General features: G+C 37.5%; 1 protein-coding gene and 1 long non-coding RNA gene across 3 annotated transcripts; one reads left to right on the forward strand and one right to left on the reverse strand.

The window, feature by feature from the left end:
• Positions 1 to 342: 342 nt before the first annotated feature.
• Positions 343 to 23,423, forward strand: LOC145617792 (uncharacterized). Of its 2 annotated transcripts, XR_014107794.1 has the most exons (8): positions 367 to 423; positions 532 to 572; positions 1,666 to 1,769; positions 1,871 to 2,026; positions 16,334 to 16,675; positions 16,785 to 16,905; positions 20,350 to 20,449; positions 22,957 to 23,423. It is a non-coding gene; the product is annotated as an uncharacterized LOC145617792 (long non-coding RNA). The 2 variants fall into 2 exon arrangements; XR_014107793.1 differs by having other exon boundaries at positions 343 to 572.
• On the reverse strand, positions 15,738 to 18,226 carry LOC145617791 (cytochrome P450 736A117-like). Its single transcript, XM_081672541.1, has 2 exons — positions 17,088 to 18,226; positions 15,738 to 16,874 (listed from the first exon to the last, which is right to left on the reverse strand). The coding sequence occupies exons 1-2, from the start codon at positions 17,985 to 17,987 to the stop codon at positions 16,260 to 16,262; spliced, it is 1,515 nt and encodes a 504-aa protein (XP_081528667.1). The 5' UTR covers positions 17,988 to 18,226; the 3' UTR covers positions 15,738 to 16,259.

The following is a 23,423-nucleotide window of genomic DNA, read 5'->3' on the forward strand; positions in this document are numbered from 1 at the left end:
GTTCAGTTCAGTTCAGCTCAATTCAGTTCAGTTGGGTTCAGTTCAGTTCAGCTCCTAATTTCCTTCTCTTATAAAATATTCAGTTCAGTTCAGTTCAGCTGAGTTCAGTTCAGTCAGTTCAGCTGAGTTCAGTTGAGTTCAGTTGAGTTGAGTTCAGTTCATTTCAGCTGAATTCAGTCAATGAGAACAAACCCTTAGTCTCATTAAAGTTTGTCTCATTTTTCAATTCAAATTTTCACCAAAGGTTGTAAGACTTGTAACATACCAAAAATATCTAAATTACTACTTCACCCCTAATTACAAAATTTTTAGGTCTACCATTTTTCCCTCTCATCAATTCTATTCCACACCATAGAGTCATAGTGCAGACAATTGGAGATGGAGGGAATATTTACAAACCATTGTTACCCACTTCCCCCAATGGTAAGAATTCAAGATCAACAAAGTATGGCACTATAAGATTACATAAGCGATATTTTGATTTACGAGTTTAATTTGCTTCTGCATTCAATCATTCATGACGTTTATCAGATTTTCAAGATCTGGGCATTGCTAATTTTGGACAATTATGGGTATGTTCAAGTCAATTTATTGTACTTTTCAGTTCTAATTTTAATAATTTGATTATTGCAATGCCAAATTCGGTAGGTTTGATTGAAATTGTTTAGGAAGAGTGTTAGGTTATCTTTGTTTTGATCATACAGTAATTTGATGTAATCTCTTTAATCTAATATTAAATTCTCGGAAACTATAATTTATTGGTTGATTGGGAGCATTTACAGCTGAAATGTGATGTTGGCAGATTTTTATTACATGATTTTTGTATATTTTTTTTTAAAAAAATTTCATGTTATGATGTCTAAATTATTTTATTATGATTTGGCCAAGTGTTAAACTTAGACCGTGTCCAAGTGTCAGACGTGACCATTTTACGAAAATTTTGCGAAATTTTGTTCTAGTATGAAGTATGTCATATTGTCATGCCTATTCCCAAGCATATATGAAGTAACCGTGTCTAAGTGTCAGACGTGACCATTTTACATTGTTATGATATGAGTGTCAAGTAACCAACTCTAATTCGGCTAGCAGTGTGATAATGTTTATATTTTATTGCTCTTTTCGTTTCTTAAAGATTTTCGTATTTGAAATATCTTAGCTAAAGAGTAATAATGTAGTTGAATATTAAATTTTTATGATTATATTTGGCATTGCATGATCAAAGTTTTTTACATTGAAAGTTAGGTAATAATAGATAGAGACATCTTTTAGAAATGGAGGGAGTTCAGTGAGATACATTCAGTGGTTGTGTACTAATTGTACTTTGGATAACTGACTCCTAAATGACTAGTACTAGGAAATTGGCTAGGTAGTAAATAGACCACCATAATCCTTAATTCTTCTATTCAATTTTTTAAAATAAATTAAATTCCCAACATCAAAGTTTTTTAGAGAAGTTTTTGGTGGCTTTTTTTTTGTGGGGAAAAGTTGGGTTCTTGGTGAAAATGTAGGAAAATCAAGCTAAATGACATTGAACATACTTAGCAGCTCTTGTTACTAAAATTCACATTCCATTCTTGCATGGTTACTAATTATTGCTATATGCCATAGAATGAGGCTGATTATAATCAACATGTCACATTATACTGAGTACATAAACATTAACAGGATATTTGGATGTTGGACACAACTGAGTCTTATGTCTTCTGCATCTGATGATTCAAATGTTGATTCTTGATTCTCTAGCAATGGGAGTGGAGGTCGTAGCCTAAGTACCTCCTCGATCACTGCTTTCAAGTACTTCATCTCTTTCAGATCTTCTTCAGGCACCATTGTGTTTTTTGCTAACAATTCCCCTTACCTCACTTTGCAGTTCATAACTTGGGGATGTATCAGCAACTTTTTCATTACCCATTCTAGTGTTGTATAAGTTATATCGGACCCAGCTGCATACATAGCCTTCATTGAATACAAAAGTGATTTAACAATTGTATACAAATATCACAAGCTTATGCCAGAAATTGCTGAGGTACTTCCTTAATTATAAATATGTGTTGCACTTAAAGTTTTTGTACGCTTTGTTTGGCTAGATTTGTGATAATTTTTTTTTTTTGTCTTGAAAAGTAAATTTATCTGTCTTTTAAAGTGACACGATATGTTGAACTTCCATTATATTCGTTGAAATTTGACCTTGTATTCAGATTATATGGGTTTATGTGTTGGTATCGTTACCATTGTAATGGCTTTAATTCTGTCCATGTGAAAAGCAGCTATGTTACCATTCTATGGGTTTATGTGTCTTTTCTTTATGAAGGCTGCCCTACACAACACATTGCTCGAGAGCATCATAATATTCTCACTTGAGTTGTAGGGAAACGCTCTGATGTATTTATCATTTCAACCACTAGACTGACTTCCGATCCTCATTTCTAACCTTCTGAATAGATTGAACTTTTTGGTTACTCGAGGGTTGTAGGACACATATGCTCCTTACCTGCCTCCAATATTCCCCATAAGGTGAAAAGACTGTCTCTGCCGTCATAGATGATCTTGTTTGTAATGTGTGATTGAGATCTGTTGGAGAAGATGATATCATGACTCATGAGTCCTCATGATCTCGAGTGCTATGACAAGACAAAAAAGGAGGTAGTGCTTCTGACGTGAATTAAAATCACTTCTTCATATTGCTTGGACAAAGAGTGTAGAGAGCAGTGTGGGGAGCTTGCCAAGTTGGTGTAGGTTGCCTGAGATGGGAAATTTTGTTGGGGAGGGTGGCAGTTATCTGCTTCAGCCAGAATTTTTATTTAGAAATCTATAGGTGATGATTAAGAAGAGTAAATACCGGAGGTAGAGGGATGGAAACAAAGGTTATTTAAGAATTGAATAACAATGGACATTCTTTGAGTGTTCTGTTCACCTTGTGTGATAGCTGTAAACCCGTTATTATTATATAGAAGGAATCAAAGGAAGAAAAGGTTCAGGAACTTGATGGAATTTGTTAGTCACATTCTAGTGTTTATTTCATTGTATGTATTAAAGTGTCCATACCAGTGTATGTATCCAGATTGGAATTGTATCCAAGTCTTAGGTTCCTCTATGTTATGAAATATTCTGCATGTTAGTCCAAGATGAAGAATCTACTCTTTCAATTGTCCATACTAGTGTCCTTATGTGTCAAGGATCCTACCTGGATTTGTCAGGTTAAATGCAGAAACTGAGTACTATGGTAAGCAGTAGATGCTGTTAACTATTTTCAGAGTTTGTCTGGATTTAGAAATTGATCTGGCTTGAGATATGATATTACAGGAAGGAGAAGAGTGAGGAATGAGTGGTGGCAGTATAGTCATTCAGTGTAAGGATTTTTAGAACAGGGAAAGGGACAGTGCGGTCTTGGACATTTTAGGGCCTGAAGCAAAAACTAAAAAGAAACCCTAAACATTCGAAGACATATTTTATACATAATTCAGCTACCAAATAGTTTACCCCTTATTTTATTGTTGGATTATCATTTTGAGTTATTTGATTATTTTACGGTTACGGTATTGAATTTATGTTGGGCACCATAAGATTTGAGATGAAGGAGAAGTGAGTAAGATAACTATTGTTGACATGGTCATGGCCTTGTGGGTATGATTAGAAAGAATAAATAGGAAAATTCTACGGACGAATACTTCTCATATTTATCTGTTTTAAAAAAAATAAAACTATATTTTATTCAAAGAGGTGAGCCCCTCAAAAGTGGGCCGTCGCTTGGGGTGCTCCCCCTTATAGCCTATTGAATATTACTACTAGTTAGTACGGAGTAATATGATTCAAGTTGTGAATTTTTTTGGCTCATATCTTGTGAGTTCTCAACCTCAAAACACATAAGCAAAAAAGCCTCTCTAGAGAGAGAAAGTTTTAGAGTGAGAATATCCTCACACATTCCGTCTTTTACCTAGGCTATTCCTGTTCTATTTTCGCTTCTAACTCCTCTCCTTTATTTCATCTTACTGTTCTTAGTCTTTCTCATAGTTTTAACTTTCCTTTATTTCCTTCCCTAGGTTTCTTCGTCCTAGTTACTGTTCAAAGTTTAGTGTTTCATCAAAAAAAAAAAAAAAAAAACAAAAAGAACACACGAAGACAGAATTTCTCAAGCTTCATACTCTCAATCTTCACTTTTTAGTCTTTACTACAGCTCGTACTTGTTAGTTTTTTAAGATGCCTCATTATATTCCTACAACTTTCGTCTATCCTCATATTATTGGGGAGGATTTCATTCCTCCACCTCTCTTAGAAGATGAAATAGACTTGGATTGGAATTGCTGTGTCATTGGACGTTGTTGGGACGATAGAGATGATTGGACTCCTATTATGATTCAGCGTCTTGTCTCGAGGTTTTGGCACTTAAGAGCTCCGGTTCGAGTCTATCCTTATGGTAAGGATTATATTTTCTGTTGTGGTACTCAGGAAGACGCTGCAGAGCTTGACTCTAGGGGTTGGGTGCACTTTCGTGGAGGTATGTTTGTCCTTCAAAGATTCCGGGCTCACTCGGTTCCTCTTAGTCTTAATTTGCATCTCGTGGATTTATGGGTTCAAGTGATCGGACTTCCAGTTCGTTATTCACCTCCGGCGGTGGCTTCCACTGTATTATCTCATGTTGGTGAAGTAACTATGGTGGATGACACTCTTGGTCAGTTTCCTATTCCGAATCCTCGTGTTAAAATTCTTGTTGACTTATCGTTACCCTTGATTCCTGGCTGTTATTTTCCAACTATTAATAATCAAGTCACGTGGGTGCGATTTAAATATGAGGGTATATTTAGATTCTGCAAAAAGTGTGGTTTTGTCGGGCATGGGAAAGAATTTTGTGTGTCGGAACAGTCCTCGATCAACTATCATCTAGAAGCCCGCTTCCGTCAGCTTCACGACAACGGTGTTCGTGTGCTATATGGTCCTACTGATACTAATTTATATTCTAATGCGCTTCGTGGAATTCGTCCTTCTTTATTTTAATAACTATGATCCGGAGGATCCGATGGAGAATTCGGCTGATTCTCATCCTTCGGACTATGATAGTGGAGGTTTGGGACTTCCGTTAGCTTCGGATGATACTCGCTCGGGTTCTACCTCACAAGATCATGCAATGGCTGACTCTTTTCCAGGTTTATCTCCACCGTCGGCTCCTGGTGTTTATTGCAGCCGTGATCATGAAGTTCGCCGTCAATGTTTAGGCGGTAATCGCTTTCTCTGTGAACAGCTGGAGACTCATGACCAGGTTCATGCAAGCCCTCCACGTTTCTCGCATGCGTCTGATGAAAAAAGATCTCGCTGGCAGCACGGGGCTAATTGGAGATCAGGTTCTACAGATGGCAATCCATCTTTATCATATCAATCAATCAATCAATCAATCAAAGCCTTAATCCCAAAAGTGGGGTCGGCTAACATGAACCAAATTTGATTATTCCGTGTAGTCATCAACATAAATCTTTCTCCTCCATCCCTTACGATCCAAAACTTCATCCTCACGTAAATCCATGCACTTCATATCCTTCCTCACTCCTTCCAACCAAGTCATCTTTGGTCTCCCTCTTCCTCGTTTAATCCCTCCATGGTCCCACTCTTCCACTCTTCGCACCGGTGCACCCTCGGGTCTCCGTCTTACATGTCCAAACCAACGCAGACGATTTTCCCTTAATTTATCTACAATGCCCGCCACACCTACTTTCTTGCGAATAACCTCATTTCTGATTCTATCTCTTAAAGTGTTTCCACACATCCACCTTAACATGCGCATTTCCGTAACCTCCATCTTTTTAATATGCTCTTTCTTAGAAGCCCAACATTCTGTACCATAGAGCAACACTGGTCTTATGGCAGTCCTGTAGAATTTTCCCTTCAACTTTAAGGGAATGCTGCGGTCGCATAACACTCCCGTGGCCGCTCTCCATTTAAGCCACCCTGACTTAATCCTGTGGGTCACGTCTTGATCAATGTCACCATTCTTCTGGATGATCGACCCTAGGTACTTAAAACATTCACTCATGGTCAAATCCTTTCCATCTTTATCATACTCACGTGATAATTGGAGGCGATTTTTGGATTACTCTGATCTTCATGGTTTATCTCTTTCTTCAACTATGGGCTCTGACCCACATTCTCCATCACAACACCATGTGGGCCGCAATTCAGATTGAGCCTTGAGTTCTCGTATCATTTCTTCTGAAATCAGTTCACTTGTGCACAATGGGCATGAGTGGAATCGGACTGATTTAAATTCGACTATGGGCTGGCCCAATTTCAATGATGACCCATATTTTCGGGGGTATCATTTTATTCCGGATTCGGATTAAGTCGTACCCGACCCTACTCCATCTATTCCGAACTTCTCTCCTCCACCAATGGGGCCGTCTGGCCCAGCTTTCGAAGACCCGTTTGGGGCGGGTCCGAGCAACTGGAACGACGAGCCTGCAGCAGCGTCGCCATCTCCAACCTTGTCCTCGTCTTTTCCGGTTGACAGTTCTGAATTCTCCGGCTATGTCGCTGATTCCTCTTCTGGAGCGTTTGAATTTCCTTCGGCTTCGGACTCTCAGCACCATTTGCCTGCAGATTATGCCTCAAGTGAATCGGATTCGATGGGCCCTAATCTTGATAATGGGTCGTCGGATTCTGCTGTCCCTATGGAGTGCTCGCCGCCTTATTCGCCACCCTCATTGGAAGTTGTGGTGTCTTCTCCGCCCAAAGCTCATTCACCTCACTCCTGTTCTCCTTTGCGCAAAATGGGGAGCAAATTAAGGACTTATTCTAGCTTGAAGCTTCGCAAGAGTGGTGAAAAAATGTGGGAATGGGTCAAACAGAGAGGTCCTCGAAAGCGACAGGGGGGTCGATCTCTCCTTCAGCTCCTCCTTTGCCATCTGACTTGCAGCAAGATTCTCATGAATCTTCTTGTCTTCCGTGCTTCACTCCGTATAAAAAACGCAAGGCTATAGTTGATTCTTTTTCTCATGTTTTCTCTGAGGGTTCGGTGACTTCCCGGGAAAAGTCACCTAATTCGGGATGAAGATAGCTCTTTGGAATTGTAGGGGTTTAGGACAAGCGGACTCCCCTAAAATTCCTTATGTTAGTACCTTAGTCCGCTCTCAAGGTTTAGATATGGTTTGTCTTTTAGAGACGATGTCCTCTGTAGATAACGTAGCTTGTAGGTTAGCATCTTTGTCCTTTTTGGGTTGTTGTGGCATTGATGCCGTAGGCCTTAGTGGTGGTATGTTTGTTTGTTGGTTTTCTCCTATGGGTGTCACTCCTGTTTATAGTTCTCAGAATGTAAATCTTTGTAAATTGGTGCATGGTGATGAAATAAAGTTTGTCATGTTTGTGTATGGCTCGCCTCATATTACTAATCGTTTGGAGATTTGGTACTTGATTAGTAATTTATTAGAGTCAATTTCAAATGTAGTAATCATTGGTGATTTTAACCAAGTAGAGTATAGCTCAGATAAAATAGGAGGAAATTTTTCTATTCCAGGGCAATTGGATTTTATGAATTGGCGCGTAGGATTGGATCTACTCGATGTTCCTTTTTCTGGACCACGTTTTACTTGGACAAATAATAGATTAGATACCGATCCTATTTTTGAGCGCCTTGATCGAGCTTACGCCTCTTCTACTTGGTTTTCTAATTACCCGGATACTAGACTTGTCCATCAACCTATTCTTTTTTCTGATCATGCTGCTATCATCCTTTCTGATGTAGTTTCTGTAGATTCTGTTAAGCGTCCTTATAAGGTTGAAAATTGGTGTCTTTCTGCTCAGGCGGTTCATGAGATCATTGTTTCTATTTTCTCTTCTTTCCTCCCTGGATCTCCTATGCTTGTTCTTTCCCGGAAGTTATCTCTTTCTCGGGATCGACTTCTTTCTTGGTGTATTTCCCATAAAAAGATGTGGGGTATCAATTGGAAACAGTTGGTCTGTGATGTTGAGCAAGCCGCTCAATCTCTTTGTTCTAGAATGGACCGATGTTTATTCATTTCCACTAAGAATGAAAAGATAGCTGAAGCACAGACAGCTTATTCCTTTTGGCAACAACGAGCTAAGGTTAAATGGGATGCCTTGGGAGATTCGCACTCTCGTCTGTTGTTCTCCTCTGTTCAATCAAGGAAGCGCAAAAATAAAATTCTTGGTCTTCGGGATTCAGCTGATTGCTGGCATCGTGATTCTGACTCCATTGCCAAAATAACTGAGGAATTTTATTTGGGTTTATACTCCGCGTCTCCTGATGCTTCAAGTTTCAGTTCTGATTGGTGAGAAAGTCTACAACTGCCTTGTCTTTCTCCCTCCCAATGACAATTTCTTATGGCACCTTTTTCTGCAGAAGAGATTCGTCTTGCTATCTTCAGTATTGATGATAACAAGTCGCCGGAACCTTATGGATTCCCCTCTGCTTTTTTCAAAACCTTGTGGTCTTCTGTGGGGCCTTCAGTGGTGACTGCGGTTCAACATTTTTTTGCTCATGGTTATATGTTGAAGGATTGGAATCGCACCTTTTTAACTCTGCTCCCAAAGGTGGATAATCTGGAATTCATCTCCCAGTTCCGGCCAATTGGTCTTTGTAATGTCATCTACAAGTGTGTCGCAAAGTGCCTGACTGGTCGGTTACGACAAGTTCTGCCTAGTTTGGTGGCGGATTATCAAAATGCTTTTGTTCCTGGGAGGCTACTATCAGACAATGCATTAATTGCACATGAAGTTCTGTCTTACATGAATAGGTCTAAGGCAAAGAAGAATTTCTATGCGGCGCTTAAGCTGGATATGAATAAGGCTTACGACAGGGTTAGGTGGGCCTTTCTCTATCGGCTTCTTCAGGCTTATGGATTTCCTCCATACTGGATTCATATTATTAGCCAATGTGTTTCTACTGTCTCTTATCAAGTTTTGGTTAATGGGAATCCTCTTCCAGCTTTTCAGCCTAAGTGTGGTCTACGCCAAGGCGATCCATTGTCTTCCTATCTGTTTGTTGTATGGAGATCTTCTCGGCCATGCTTCGGAAAGCCGAGAGGGAATCCCTTATTAAAGGCATTTGTATTTCTCGTGGAGCTCCACCGATCTCTCATTTATTCTTTGCTGATGATTCTCTGTTATTCTTACAAGTTACTCCTGAGGCTTGCACAAATCTTACAACTCTTTTGTCGGAGTTTTGTTCTTTGTCAGGTAATTAATATTCAGAAATCTTTTGTCAAGTTTAGTCCTAACATCCCTTCGGACTATAAGGATTTTCTAGCCAAAAGTCTTCAGCCGCAATGTAAGTCTACTATGGGTTCATATTTGGGTCTTCCGGCGGGGTTTGGACGAAGCAAGGTTGCAGATTTTAGCTTTCTGGTTGATAAAGTTGTTCAACGTCTTTCGACTTTTGCTTCTCTTGGTCTTTCTTCGGCAGCGAAATTGGTCATCATCAACTCAGTCATGGTAGCCTCTTTTAATCACATTTTATCCTTCTTTAAAGTTCCTCCTTCGATTTGTTCCAAGGTGGATAATCTTTTGGCCCGTTTCTGGTGGAAGACTGATTGTCATTCTAAAGGTTTCGCTTTGCGCTCAAAGTCTCTTTTACATATGCCTAAAGGTATGGGAGGTCTGGGTATTCGTCGACTCGAAGCTTTTAATTCTGCTTTGCTGGCTCACAGGGTAAAGTCGTATTCCCTAATCAAAAGTAATTACCTAAGCCCTCTAACTAAAGTAGATAGGGAAGTAGGGTCGAATCCACAGGGAAACTGGTCTTTCTATTCCTAATTAATTAATTTAATCTAAATTATTAAGGTAACCAATGGGGCAAATATGGCTTGTAATGTGGCTAATAAACAACAAAAAGTCAAGGCAACAACATGAGTAGCAAGAAGGGAACAAATGTATCTAAATAATTCTGAAGGCTACCTAAAAGAATGAACGCCTTCGTCCTCCACATGTGCATAATAGTGAGCCATGAAACACTACTCATAGTTGCAAACCAATACTCAAATTCATTGACATACCAGGAACTAATCACACATTCCTAACCAAATCAACTAGTCAAGCACTATATTCACATGTAGTTGGACAAAATTGACGCAAGTTAAGGTTTCAAGGCAATCAAATATCAAATCATGATCAACTAATCCACAATATTTATCATCAATAACCAAGAATCAAAATAATTTCGAAAAATTTTAATCAAGGGGCACAGGGAAGTATGATTCATAATTCATTCTATACTAAGCACACCAAAAGAAAACAAAAAAAAAAAAAAAATAAATAAAAAGAGAGAGTGAAAGATATACCATACAAACACGAGAACCTCCCCCCAAGCTAAATTGGACAATGTCCTCATTGTCTTAAAGGGAAGCTAGTAGTCAAGGTGACTACTCTTCATCATCACCACATCAATGTCACCAAAGCCTCGAGGATTGCAATGCATCTCTTTGGAACAAATTTGGGCAAAAATGAAACAAAGTGTTAGTGGGAAAAAGTCTAAATTTGAGTCAAGTGCACTATTCTGATCATAACTTTTGATCTATAAATCATAATGCAGTGATTCTAATTGCATTGGAAAGTAGACTTGAAGAGCTTTCCAACGATAGGTCACACTCCAAAATCCGATAAGAAACGCAAAAGTTATGGCCTGTCGAAGTTGAGCAGTTTTGCTGACGCGTACGCGCGCCCGATCGGGCGAGCTCAGCCCGATCGGGCCCGTGCTCCTAATTCGACCAGGCTGATTGCTATTACTCTCTGCCCAAATATCTTTTGTACTAGTTCCTCTTCTTCTTTTTCGCTCTCTTGATCAAAACCTGCACAAAAAGGTGCTCCCACAAACATAAGATATACTCTCCTTACCCCTCTAAAACAAAACAAAAAGAAAACACACAAAAAAAAGAAAAGACTAAACTAAAAAAAAAAAAAAAAAAAAAAAAAAAAAGAAATACGGGTTGCCTCCCGCAAAGCGCTAGTTTATCAAGGTCCCGCTCGACCATACTATTTCTCTCAATCGGAAGAATTCAATGCCTTGAGTAACTTATCAAACGCTCCTGCAAACATTTCATTGGGCACTAGATAGGGCTTAATTGCAAGCACATTAATCCCTACAAAGAAAAGGTTAGGAGCACATAAAGAGAACTCAAGGTAATAGGAAAAATCAAAAGAAAGAGATGAAAATACACCACAACCTTCTACTTCCTCCGAAAAAAAATAAGAATTAATAGAACGAACATGGAGGTAGTCATTGTCTTTATCATCCAATAATGATTTGAATATTTTACCCTCATGAATAACCTCATCATCAACAAAGGAATTTTCAACCACCGTTTCTACAACTAATGATTTTTCAATCACTAATTCGTCAACCAGTGAATTTTCAACCACAAATTCTATAACGGGTTCTTCATCCTCAATAACATTCGTATTATTATAGTGTGCATAGACTTTTTCATCAAGAGCCTTCCAATAACTTTCATTAGCAACTAATCTTTTTCGAATATGATCGTATGTTAATGGAAAGACTCTAAAATCATCAGGAGCACGCACAAAAAACTCACTATAAGGGCATTCAGGATTTTCATGACAAAGACGTTGACAACAACAGTAGTCAGGTGCTGCATAAAAATCATATAATTCTTGTAGTGACATGAGCATGGATATTTTCAACTCATAAGGAATATAAGGGAAAAAAAAATAATAATTTAGACTCTAATAACAACTAGAAATAAAAATAAAACCGTTTCCCCGGCAACGGCGCCAAATTTTGACAGGGTAAAGTCATATCCCCTAATCAAAAGTAATTACCTAAGTCCTCTAACTAAAGTAGATAGGGAAGTAGGGTCGAATCCACAGGGAAACTGGTCTTTCTATTCCTAATTAATTAATTTAATCTAAATTATTAAGGTAACCAATGTTGTTGTAATGTGAAACTATGCTATGGAGATCAAGTTTAGGGAGAAAATCAATAATAAGAAGGCCTAGGGTCATAGGTTCACCAATAATTAATATTCCGGGATAAAACATAACTATCAATCAATCAACATTGCACAAATAACATGATTAAGAGGCTCTCGCAATTTCTTAACCAACATAGATCTAACAGGCTCTCGCAATTTACTAGATCTAAGTTCCTATTGAAAATAGCCTCTAATATCAAATTAACATCTGCTCGATTCATCAATTCAATATTGCTAAACGTTCACAATCAAATTACATCTGCTCGATTCATAATCTAATTGCAAAGAATTAAAACAATTCAATAAGAAATTATCATGCAAGGTCAATAATCAATAATAACAAATTATCCCTTCATATTAATTATGGATCCCCATAAACCCTAGAATTAAACTACTCGGACATAATTAAATCTAAAACATGCATAATAATAGAGTAAGCCATAAGGAAGTTGAAAGGAAGAAAATACTGAAATTAATTAAAAATAGAAATCATACCAAGACGGCGAAATTACAAAGTAGTCGAGATCAAAAGTAGAGTAGAGAGAAAAGTCTAGAGAGAGAAAATATTAACTAGAGAGAGAAAGTGAAAAAGAAAGAGTAATAATAATGAGGAAGAAGTTCTAATCTTGCCTAATAAAATTACATTAATACTAAGCAAGAATTATCCGCTAAAACAAAACAAATCGGAAATCAAATTCCCTAAAAATCTACACGCGCCCGGCCGGGCAAGGGGCCGCCCGACCGGGCCCGCTTTTCTCCTCTCTGGGTACTTCTCGCGCCCGTCCGGGCGCGTGCTCCGGGCGGACTACTGCTTCGCCCCGCCCGGCCGGGCGCACCTCCGGGCGGAGAAGGTGGTCCTTGGGCGAGGCTTTTGGGCCTCGAATCGGAAATCCCTTGGGCCTCCGAACTTGGATCTTCATAACCGAGCCCTTAATCACCGATTTGATCCCTCCAATCGGCCTTGGGCTATCAAACGGGGTCGCGGTCTTCCAAGCCCGGGAAATTGCTCCAAGTACGCAAATTCCTACAAAACTCAAGCAAAACTACCAAAGCACTGGAAAACACAAATTAGTAATAAAAGTGGCTCGTAGGAGCCAAAAACACTACTAATTACGACCAAGGGACGGGGATAAATATATATATAAAATGAACACATCACTGGCTCGCCAATGTTGGCGGATTCAACAGCATCCACAGCTGCTTCTGTCCAAGGTTTTGTCAGCTAAATACTCGTCTACTCGTTACTCGCAGTTTCGCAGGCCTCCGGGTTCTTCGTGGGGTAGCAAAGGGTTATTGCATGAGGGTTATCTCAGGGTATCGCATGGAAGGTTGGTTCGGGATCTCAAGTTAGTATCCTTCGTGATTCATGGATGCCTGGAGATCCGATTTTCTTTCGCCAAAATTGTGAGGCACCTCTTCCGTCTCATGTTTCTTCTATCATTAATCCGCGTTCTTACGCGTGGGACTCTTCTTTGGTCCACCAACTGTTTGACTCGGCGACAGCTTGTCGCATTCTTGCTTTGGATCGGCCAAGCAAGCCTATGGATGACTTCGTTTACTGGAAGTTTTCTAAAGATGGGACTTATTCTACAAAATCAGCATATGCCATGATGTTGGATCATCTCAACTATTCTAGTGGTACTTCATTAGTACATCCCTCGTGGTGGATGAGGTACTGGGGTTTACCCCTTTTGCCTAAATTGCTTTGTTTTGGTTGGAAGCTCATCTATGATGCTCTACCTATTGGAAGTATTTTGCAACGTCATGGCATCCCAGCCACTTCTACCTGTCTCTTTTGTCATGAGGATTATGAGACTACAGGTCACCTTTTTCGAGATTGTCCCTTTGTTTATAATCTCTGGTTGTCGGCTCCTAATATTTCATCCCTAGCAATCAACAGGGACATCTCATTTACATCTTGGTTTACTGATCTAGTGTCAGATTTACGTCATTCGAAGTCGTGGGAGACTTTGGTTACTTTATTCTCCTTTCTTTGGTCTATCTGGCTAGCTCGCAATCACAGGATGTTTCGCCAAGCTGTCATCTCTTCAGCCTTTGTTCTGCATCTCAGGATTTCGCGTCATTCTGAGGCATGTTCTTATAAAGATTCGGTCCACTCTTCTAGATCTGGGTCTAGATCTAGAATTATCTCATCTCCTGCTTCGGCGCTTCATTTCCTCCGAGGAAGGTCTCGGACGTCGACTGATATTTGTTTGGTTTTTGATGGAGCTTTTGACTCTCATGACTATTCTGCAGGTGCAGGATGGATTTTCAGATCCTCTAGTTTAGACAGGGTTTTAGGAGGTGGATCTAGAGCTTTTTTGGCTTCCTCGGCTCTTCAGTCAGAGTTACAAACTTGTCTTTCCGCTCTCAGAATGGCTAGACGTCGTGAGTACAGGAATCTGATTATTTATACGGACTGCTGAACCTTGGCCTTGCTTCTTCATGGTAAAGGATATCGGGATATTTCTTGCTTTTGGTTGCTTCAGGACATCAAGGACCAGCTTTCTTGGTTTTCTTCCTGTGCAATCCAGAAAGTTCCTCGACAGTGGATTAAACCGGCACATTGGTTGGCAACTCAGGCTCGTCAGCGACGGATTTTGTTTTGGTCCTTTTGATTTTTTCTAGTTGTTTGTTGTTTGTTTTTTTTTTTGTTTTTTAGTTCGTCTTGTCAAAAAAAAAAAAACCTCAAAACACATTATATTATCTCGTAGTGTATGGTTGTTTATTATAAACACGTGAGTCATCTTACTCGAAGCTACTTATCGTATTTAAAAATGGCATGTTTCATGAAATTGACATATTAAATAATTTTTGTCAATTTGTCTGATTGCTACTTTGATATGTTCTATTATGTGGGACAAGTTATAGGAACTTAAATGTATTTGTTTCATGAAGTTATAAACTATTCAACATTTGTAATATGTATAGTACCATAATTTACCAATATGTAAACTATTCCAAATTTGTAATATGTACCATAATTTACCAATTTTAAAGAGCTTTTAGCTTATTTTGTCCAATAAGATGTTTGACCAATTACAAAAGCTAATATGGGTGTTTGACAAATGGCTTATTAAAAGAGCTTTTTGGGCTCAAAAAGCTCTTTTTAAGAGCTTTTTAAAATTAGTTTATTGTAAATTAGCTTTTTGTCTCTTAAATACACTAAACAACTAACAATTAACAGCTATTTACCAAACATTTTTACACAATCAGCTAATTATAATAAACAGCCAGTCAAACCAGCTAGTCAAATCAGCTATATCAATCAGCTACTCCCGTTGTTTTTAAATAATTGCTCCATTTCTCCATGCGCGGAGTTTTAGGAGAAATTGATGAAAGTAATAAAATATGGAGGTAGTAGGACAAATGGAAGAATAAAAAATTGTAAAAAGCAAAAGTAGTTGAGAAAATTGGAGGAGAGAGAATATAAAATTAATAAAATGTAATTTATGTTGGGTCCATTAGGTGAGAGAAATGAATTAAATATTGTATAAGAATTCCAAATAAGGCTGGGAATGGAGCAAGTATTTTAAAACGGCCGGAAAAGGAAAGTGGAGCAAGTATTTAAAAACGGAGGGAGTGCCAGCTAATTACCAACAGGGCCTACATCGTTGTTCGCAAGGGGACAAATGAACTTGACAATTTAGGTAGTATTATCTATGTAAGCTAGTGCAGAAATTAACAGCTTTTGATACCAATAGACTAGAAATAGCTGTGTTAACTAAAAACTCCTCATGATAAATAATGATATCAAACTTAGTTTGACTTCTTGCTTGGGAACCTGTCATCATCAAGAATGGAAATATGCTTACCTGTACTTTATCGGGCGGGTTAAGCTTGATTGGTTGCTATGTAGATACTGAGATGCTTATGGGTTTGCAACATTGGCTATTGTACCAATTGTTGTTTCCAGGGAAATGAATTCATTAAAAAATCTAAATACAGGCACATTGGAGCGGGGACACTTATGGAAAGGCCCTCCATTTCTTCCAAAGTCACTATCTCTAAAAGGTAGCTTGAGATCAGGAGGAATCAGCTAAGGAATTGACTGGGTGAAGTCATTTTATTTTTATTTTTTAAACACGACACCAACATCATTATTACCCTAATGCCTCTGAAGAGGCTTCATCATAGCTTAATTAAGGGACATCAGAAACTTTATACTAAGAACATAATCATGAACAGGATTAAAATAAACTACGAATAGGACATAAATAAACTAGGACATGGAATTGATATTGTTGGATCATTGATATTGTTGGTCTACTGTCTTGAGCATCTGATGATTTCTATGTCGATTCTTTATTTTGTATGTGCAACATGTTCTCAGCTGCAAGAATACAAAGTTGCAATGGCCATAAGAGGATCCCGTCTATTGATTGTTATGCCTGGGTTTTCAGGTACTTCAGAAGTCTCGTCTTCTGCTCCATTGGCTGATTTCCAATCAAATAAGTAGACAAGATTAGCTAGCATGAGCTCAATTTTGAATGAAGCAAAGGGTATCCCTGGGCAACCTCTTCTGCCAGCTCCAAAGGGAATCAACTGGAAATCCTGTCCCTTGAAGTCTACTGAAGAGTTCAGGAACCTCTCTGGACGGAACTGCTCAGGCTCTGCCCAATAATTTGGGTCTCTCTGTATTGCCCATACATTGATGATTACTTGTGTCCCCGCAGCAATGTCATACCCATTTATTTTGGCATCCTGGGAGGGATACCGAAACAGCAGCAATGGGAGTGGAGGATGTAGGCGAAATACTTCCTTGATCACTGCTTTCAAGTACTTCAGCTCTTCTAAATCATCTTCAGATACCATTGTTTTTCCTCTAACAACTCCCCTTACCTCATCTTGCAGTTTTTTCATGACTTGGGGATGTCTCAGCAGCTCTGTCATTGCCCACTCCAGTAGTGTGTATGAGGTGTCGGACCCAGCAGCAAACATATCCTTCATCAAATGCAAAACCGGTTTTGACTTTGTAAGTTTTAACAAGCTTAAGCTGAATTAGCTGTGCTATTTTATTTTGATTATCTGCTTTGCAAAATTTATGTGGAATTTTTGTTGGTGATCAGACTGATCACTATTGGACTATTAATATTGACTTTCTATTGTAAAATATCTAATTAAAGTGGGAATGAGGGAAGTAGTAGGAATCCTTACCAGTACAATGGCTTTGATGTTGTCCATGGAAAGAGCATCTGTGTTTTCCCTCTGAACATCCAACAAGATGTCCACAAAATCTTTTTCACTCTCTTCCTTTTCAATCTTTCGATCTAGATGCTCTTGGACTACATGTTGAAGAAATTCATCAAACTCTTTTGCGACTTTGTCCACCCTATTGTTCAAACCAGTGAGTTGATCAATCCAGCCAAGCCAGGGTATGAAATCTCCCATACTGAACACTGCCATGACCTCTACAAACTCCTTTAAAAGAAGCTTAAAATTGGTTCCCACTTCTCCAGCATACTTCTTTCCATAGGCTGTCCTACACAACACACTACTTGTGTATGCTATAAAAGTCTCACTCAAGTTTACTGGCGATTGTTCTGATCTCTTGATCGTCTCAATCACCAGAGTGACTTCTTCTTCTCTTACTCTTCGGAAGGATTGAACCTTTTTGTTACTGAGCATCTGTAGGACACAGATGCTCCTTATCCGTCTCCAATATTCTCCATAAGGTGAAAAGACTATGTCTTTGCCATCATAGATTATCTTGCTCGTGATGCGTGATTTAGGTCTATTAGAGAAGATAGCATCATGGGTCTTCAAGATCTCGCAAGCTGTGCTTGCAGATGAGACAACAAAGGAAGGAGTGCTACCTAGGTGAATTAACATCACTTCTCCATATCTCTTGGACAAAGAGCATAGTGAGCGATGTGGGAATTTGCCAAGTTGGTGAAGGTTGCCTAAGATGGGCAACTTAGTCGGGGAGGGTGGCTGATTTTTGTTTTTCAAAGGATTATTATTTAGCCATTTGTATAGGAAGATCAAGAAGAGTACGAACGTTAGGGAAAGGGGATGAAAACAAATATTCTTTAAGAACTGAAGAATATTAGACATTTCTTCAAGTGTTCGGTTTCACTTGGAGCGATTTGAAGCTATAACTTGTAGCTTTAATTTATAGTAGGAATGCAAAGCAGAAGTTTAGGAGCTTGAAGGATTACGTGACAATCGTGTTAGTAAGGATATCTTTAAGATTTTAAAAAAATCATAATGGAGCAATCAGCTTCTAGAAATGAATATGTCAAACTTGTATTGATGGGTTGTTTTGAAGAACTCTAAGTTTGGTCGAAGTTCCATCATTTATTTGTATTATTAGCTTGTCAAAATCATATCCTTTCCTATCTAAAAAAAAAAGCTCATCAATTCATCCAATAAAATTATCTAGATATCAAATTAAGTCAAAAGTAATATATGAATAGTGTAAAATTTTAAATGTTAGCATTCAAAAATACAGAGTGAGTATGAAAATATTTGAACACTTATGTAAATATAAAAATCAGTGGGACCATTCCTTTTGGCGACCTTAAAAACATATCTCATGTTTGATGAAGAAATTCATCTTTCTCGCCGAATGCCTCCCAGATGTACGTGGTCATCGTCACCTCATTGGTAACAAACTAATCACTACCAACCAAAAAGTTGGATTGCATTAGATATTAAGTTCGTAGAAAGTGTTGATGGGGTGATGGTGATTTTAGTGTTGTTGGCTTAGGTGTTAGAAGGTGTTGATAGTGGTGGTGGTGGTCTGACTTTTGGTGGTTGTGCTTAAGTGTTAGTGATGGCAAGTAAAAGTGGGAGGAAATGAGGGTAGAATGCTATCCAAGTTAATTTTAATTGATCCAAGGATATTTTGGTCATTACATATAACGTTATGATCAAGTAGTATTACAGTGGCAAATAGTAACTAACTTTGTAATGGAGGGAGTACATTTTCTACCCACGGTTGTAATTTTGCAGATCTAATAACAACATCAAAAAAAGGACAAGGACAAAAAAAGTCTAATGTGATTGATTTTCTTTGATGTGGTCCAAGTGGTGTATGATCTTCTAAATGTGAATGGTTTTTGGATAGATTATACATTTGCGCAATAAATTTTTTTTTTTTTTTTTTTTTTTTTTTTTTCTGGATTAAGCTAGGCTTGCTTGCTTTTAAAATTGTGTTTGACTTTTTTAATCATCATACATAAATCTCAACCAAACACGTATTCTTTCTTTTCTTTTTTTAATTTGATAAAAAGACAGCAAATCCTTTACTTGTTCTTTTTTGGGAATTTTAATTATCATAATCTTGATTTTAGTATGGACAGAATTTATTGAAATTATTTAGCTAAGAAACTAACTCTACACTGCTTATATGATGAATATATAATCATATATTTTTGTCTTTATGTAGAATCATGTCGGTTCAACTTATTCTTGAAAAGTACATATAATGATTCTTCAAAAAAAAAAAAAAAAAAAAAAAGAGTACATATAATGATGAATAATAGGATTAATTTAATTTGATATATCTGAAAAGAACATTAAATGATGAATAATATGTGGTTCCCTCTTTCTGTTTTATACACCCTCATCCCTTTAGATTTGCCTCATAGGAGACTTGTTATTTTCTTAAGTTTAAATTTGATGAAAAAGAAAATGGGTGGGACTAAAATGATGTATGTGGGAGTAAAGTATTTGTCTTTTATGCTATTTATGGTATGAGGCAAAGTCAATGAGACATCTTAAATAGGAATATGGGAGCAATATATGTTGACATGTTGTGAAGGAGTGCAAGTATAAGACTGCTGAATATTTTAACTTTGTAGATGGGCTTATATGTGGGGTTCATACTTTGCTGGTTTAATCAATTAACAAGTGTAGGTTTTGACAAATGATGTGTAATATGGATTAAAGAATGGGTTTAATATATTTTACTAAGTAACAAGGGATGAAAGCAATACTAATTTACAGAAATGTCCCACTATCTATGTTACTCGTATTATTTTCATCATTTTCTGCAGTTGGTGGACTATACAAGAAATTTAATTGCATCACATCGGAGCTAGTTCATCTCCTAACTTTTACTCTCTTTATCCGGCATTGAACCAGTTATGTGATTGCTAAATTCAGAATATAGTACATGTTTTGGATGCCAATATGCCATTACACCTTTCATATGTGTGGATAACCTTAACATATTTTTTGTCTTGTTTTTGACATAGGAAGAAAACTCTGTATTACCCTGACAAACATGGATATGTATTATAGGATTGAAAAGTGGAATGAAAAGATGCATTGTAGTTGTATTCTCAGGGATTCTAGAACAGGAGACTGGATATGGAATCACTCTTCTACTTTAGTGCATCATAAGATTTCATAACCTTACAAGCAAATGCTCTGTATTAATTAGAACATCTGTAACCGTGTTAATGTGCAGAACAAATCGCATTATCTGAGGAGATGAAAGGATATGAACGAAAAGGGCTAATGTGACTGCTTCACGTTGACATGGTCCAAGGAGTGTATGATCTTCAAAGGTGAGCAGTTCATGAATCATAATATAAGCTATTCTTTTCCGTCTTAGATGAATTGCTTCTGAACTTGGATCATGGTTGCTTGCTATTAGGATTGTGTTCGACTTTTTGATCTACAAAGTTAAAATTTCAACCAAACTTGAGTTGTTATCCTTTTCTTCAATAAGATCGTGGGAAAATTCTTATTTAATTCAATTTTTAAATTGACGATAGTGTAAAATGGCATTTTTTTTTTTTACACCATCTAGATTTAAAACTCCAAAGTAGCTTATGTGATAAATATATTATCAAGATTTTCGTATCTATGTAGGATCAAATTTGACTTAATATACTTGAAGATGACATTAATTAATGAAATATATGTGGTGTTTTTATTTTTTATTTGTTTTGGATTTTAATATTAGCATAATTAAGTTACACGGTTTCCATATTTGGCTGTTTTCTAGAACTAGCCAGATGATGTTTTGGTTTCCCAACTTGTGTAGCAAGAGAAAATTATTGTTTTAGAAGTCATGCATTTCCGTGCCGACGTGCCGTCCCATATATGTTGAACTCTTGAGGACTTTCTGCAATTTATTAGTTATTTTATACGTAGTATTTATGTTCATTCTGCTGTGAGAATTGAATAGTTTTATTGATTCAATAAGTGTTCATAGGAGTAATTTCTCACTAATCTCCACTCTATAGTACAAGGGTTACAAAACAAGAACCTTAGCTTCAATTTGTTTTTTCTCAATCTGTGTTTAAATAACAAATAATCCTTAATGGGTATTTGAATCCCTGTTGTATCGCGTCAAGATAGCTGGTCAACATGTACGTGTGGAAGATGACACGAACGTGCTAACCAAAACATAGCAATTCAAAAGCTACTTACCACTTTTGGATACCAACAGTCTGTTCTAGTCAATTCACACGACTCATTGCAAAACAGCCCTAAATTCCTCGTTTTTTTTTATTGAGATTAAGCTTATGTCCAGTCGTTGACGTTGAAATCTCTTGATACAATCTCTCACCTCCAACCTGAAAAAAAAAAAAAGAAAAAGAAAAAAAAAAGAAAAAAAAAAGATTCAGTGATATGCCTATTTATAGTTGACCCATTCAATTCTTCCCTGCTTAAGATAAGCAATTTCATTCCTTAATTAGCTTCTACGTGAACACTCGATTGATTTTCGAGTCATATGTCAACATACTTCCTGAGTGAATGACCAATTATTCAAGTCTAAGAAGGCATTTTTGATACAATGCAATTTGTCATCTTGGAAAGGATTGGGTATAAAAGCAATTGAAGCCCTGAATTCATGCTGAGTATTCTCTATGCATATAACTAGAATGCTGACTAGTGCACTAGCAGTCTGCTTCAAGCCAAAAATTGTTCCATAGTTTTTCTTGTCCATCAGATATTCTGGAAAAGTTCACTACTACATATTCACAAAAATATGGTGAATGTCTGCAAATTGAGAAGTTAAGTATAATTGATGGTAGGATATATACTTAAAGGTTGTGGTTGATTAGACTATGGATTATGTTGTGACGGGTAAATTGAGGCTTAAGTGGTTTGTGCATGTCATTCAAAATTGATGGCATGGTGAGTAGATGTAATATGTTTGGTGCTTATTGAGGAGGAAGCAGAACCTTAAAAGAGAATAATTTTCCTGGAAGTCAGAACCTATTTTGGAGATCTTCCTTTTGGTTGTTAGACATTCTAGTATCTTTATTTTTCACGACTATCTGGTGACTACTCTAGTTGCTGCTGTTTTCAATTGCTTCAGAATTTTCGTTGCTTTCATTCACTACCGAAATTCTTATGTTGCCAATTGATACTGGACTGGTGCTACAGTGTTGGAATGTTGTTTCTGCTTCTACAAAAATTGCTCTCTCTGAGAATGTGTATGCATTTAGCCCTTGGCCCACTGTACCTTCACTGGGTAAACTTCGAAAATTATGTGCATTTTACCTTCCCTAGACCAGTGTTGAACTCTATTTTTGGTCATCAATGTTCAATAAGACAGCAAGGAGTTAGTTTCCATTTCCTTCGTCTTGATGGAAATTTTATAGGTTACCAAGTAGCTTAGAGGCCATGGCCTGAATTAGGAAACAAAAGGTGGGGGGTGGCTTGAGTTTGTTGGACTACTTGTCGTAGTGAGTTTCTTTCAATTAAATATTGCTTACTCTCTCTTACACCTGTAGGTGTGCCTGTGTTGTTACATTGTCATTGCTTATTCTAGCCCTGTGCAAAATGTGCCTGTTGCAGCATCAAACGTGCCCTGCTTGAAGCTTATATAGATGTCTATGAGACCATTGCAAATGCTAGCTTAGTTCTGAGTATTTGATTAATAAGACTGGAAAACATGAAATTATGCTGTTCAGTTATCTTGATATACTCTGTACTACTCCGAATGGTAAATCATGTTATCTGGTGTTATTTTTTTCTTAAAAACAATGGTGACATTACACTTATGAATTCTTTGTCCTGTCCCTCATCACTGGTAGCTGTTTTTTTGGACATGCAGGACCTTTACACACAAGGAATTTATATGGCAATGGACGATAAATTAATGTTGAAAGACCAAATGTTCGGAAGGTACATGTTTTCAGTAAATCTCTATATTCAATATCAAATACTTCATCCGTTTCTTATTTCTTGCAACATTTGCCATTTTGGGATGGTTCATATTTTTTGCAACAAACTTATTATTTTCCTTATTTGGAAAAATTTTTCGGTCAAAATGACCAATATACCCTTACTAAAAAATTTTAACACATAATGCTACCCATAATAAAAACCCATTATAACCTCAATCTAAATTGATTATCAATTAAATCACACCCAATTAATCAAACCCATTGTTTTTCTCTCTCCTCCTTCATCTATCATTCCATCATCTTCATCTATCATAATCAAAGTCCACTTTCTCTCTCCTCCTTCATCTATCATTGCATCATCTTCATCTCTCATAATCAAATTCCAAATCACCTT

This window comes from Chenopodium album, chromosome 26 (genome assembly GCF_948465745.1).
Source record: "Chenopodium album chromosome 26, dcCheAlbu1.1, whole genome shotgun sequence".
Lineage (NCBI taxonomy): Eukaryota > Viridiplantae > Streptophyta > Magnoliopsida > Caryophyllales > Amaranthaceae > Chenopodium > Chenopodium album.

Coding starts and splice junctions, on each gene's coding strand:
- LOC145617791 (XM_081672541.1), bottom strand. CDS start 17,987: ATGTCTAATATTCTTCAGTTCTTAAAGAATATTTGTTTTCATCCCCTT. Junction 16,875..17,087: donor ACATCAAAGCCATTGTACTG/GTAAGGATTCCT, acceptor CATTTGATGAAG/GATATGTTTGCTGCTGGGTC.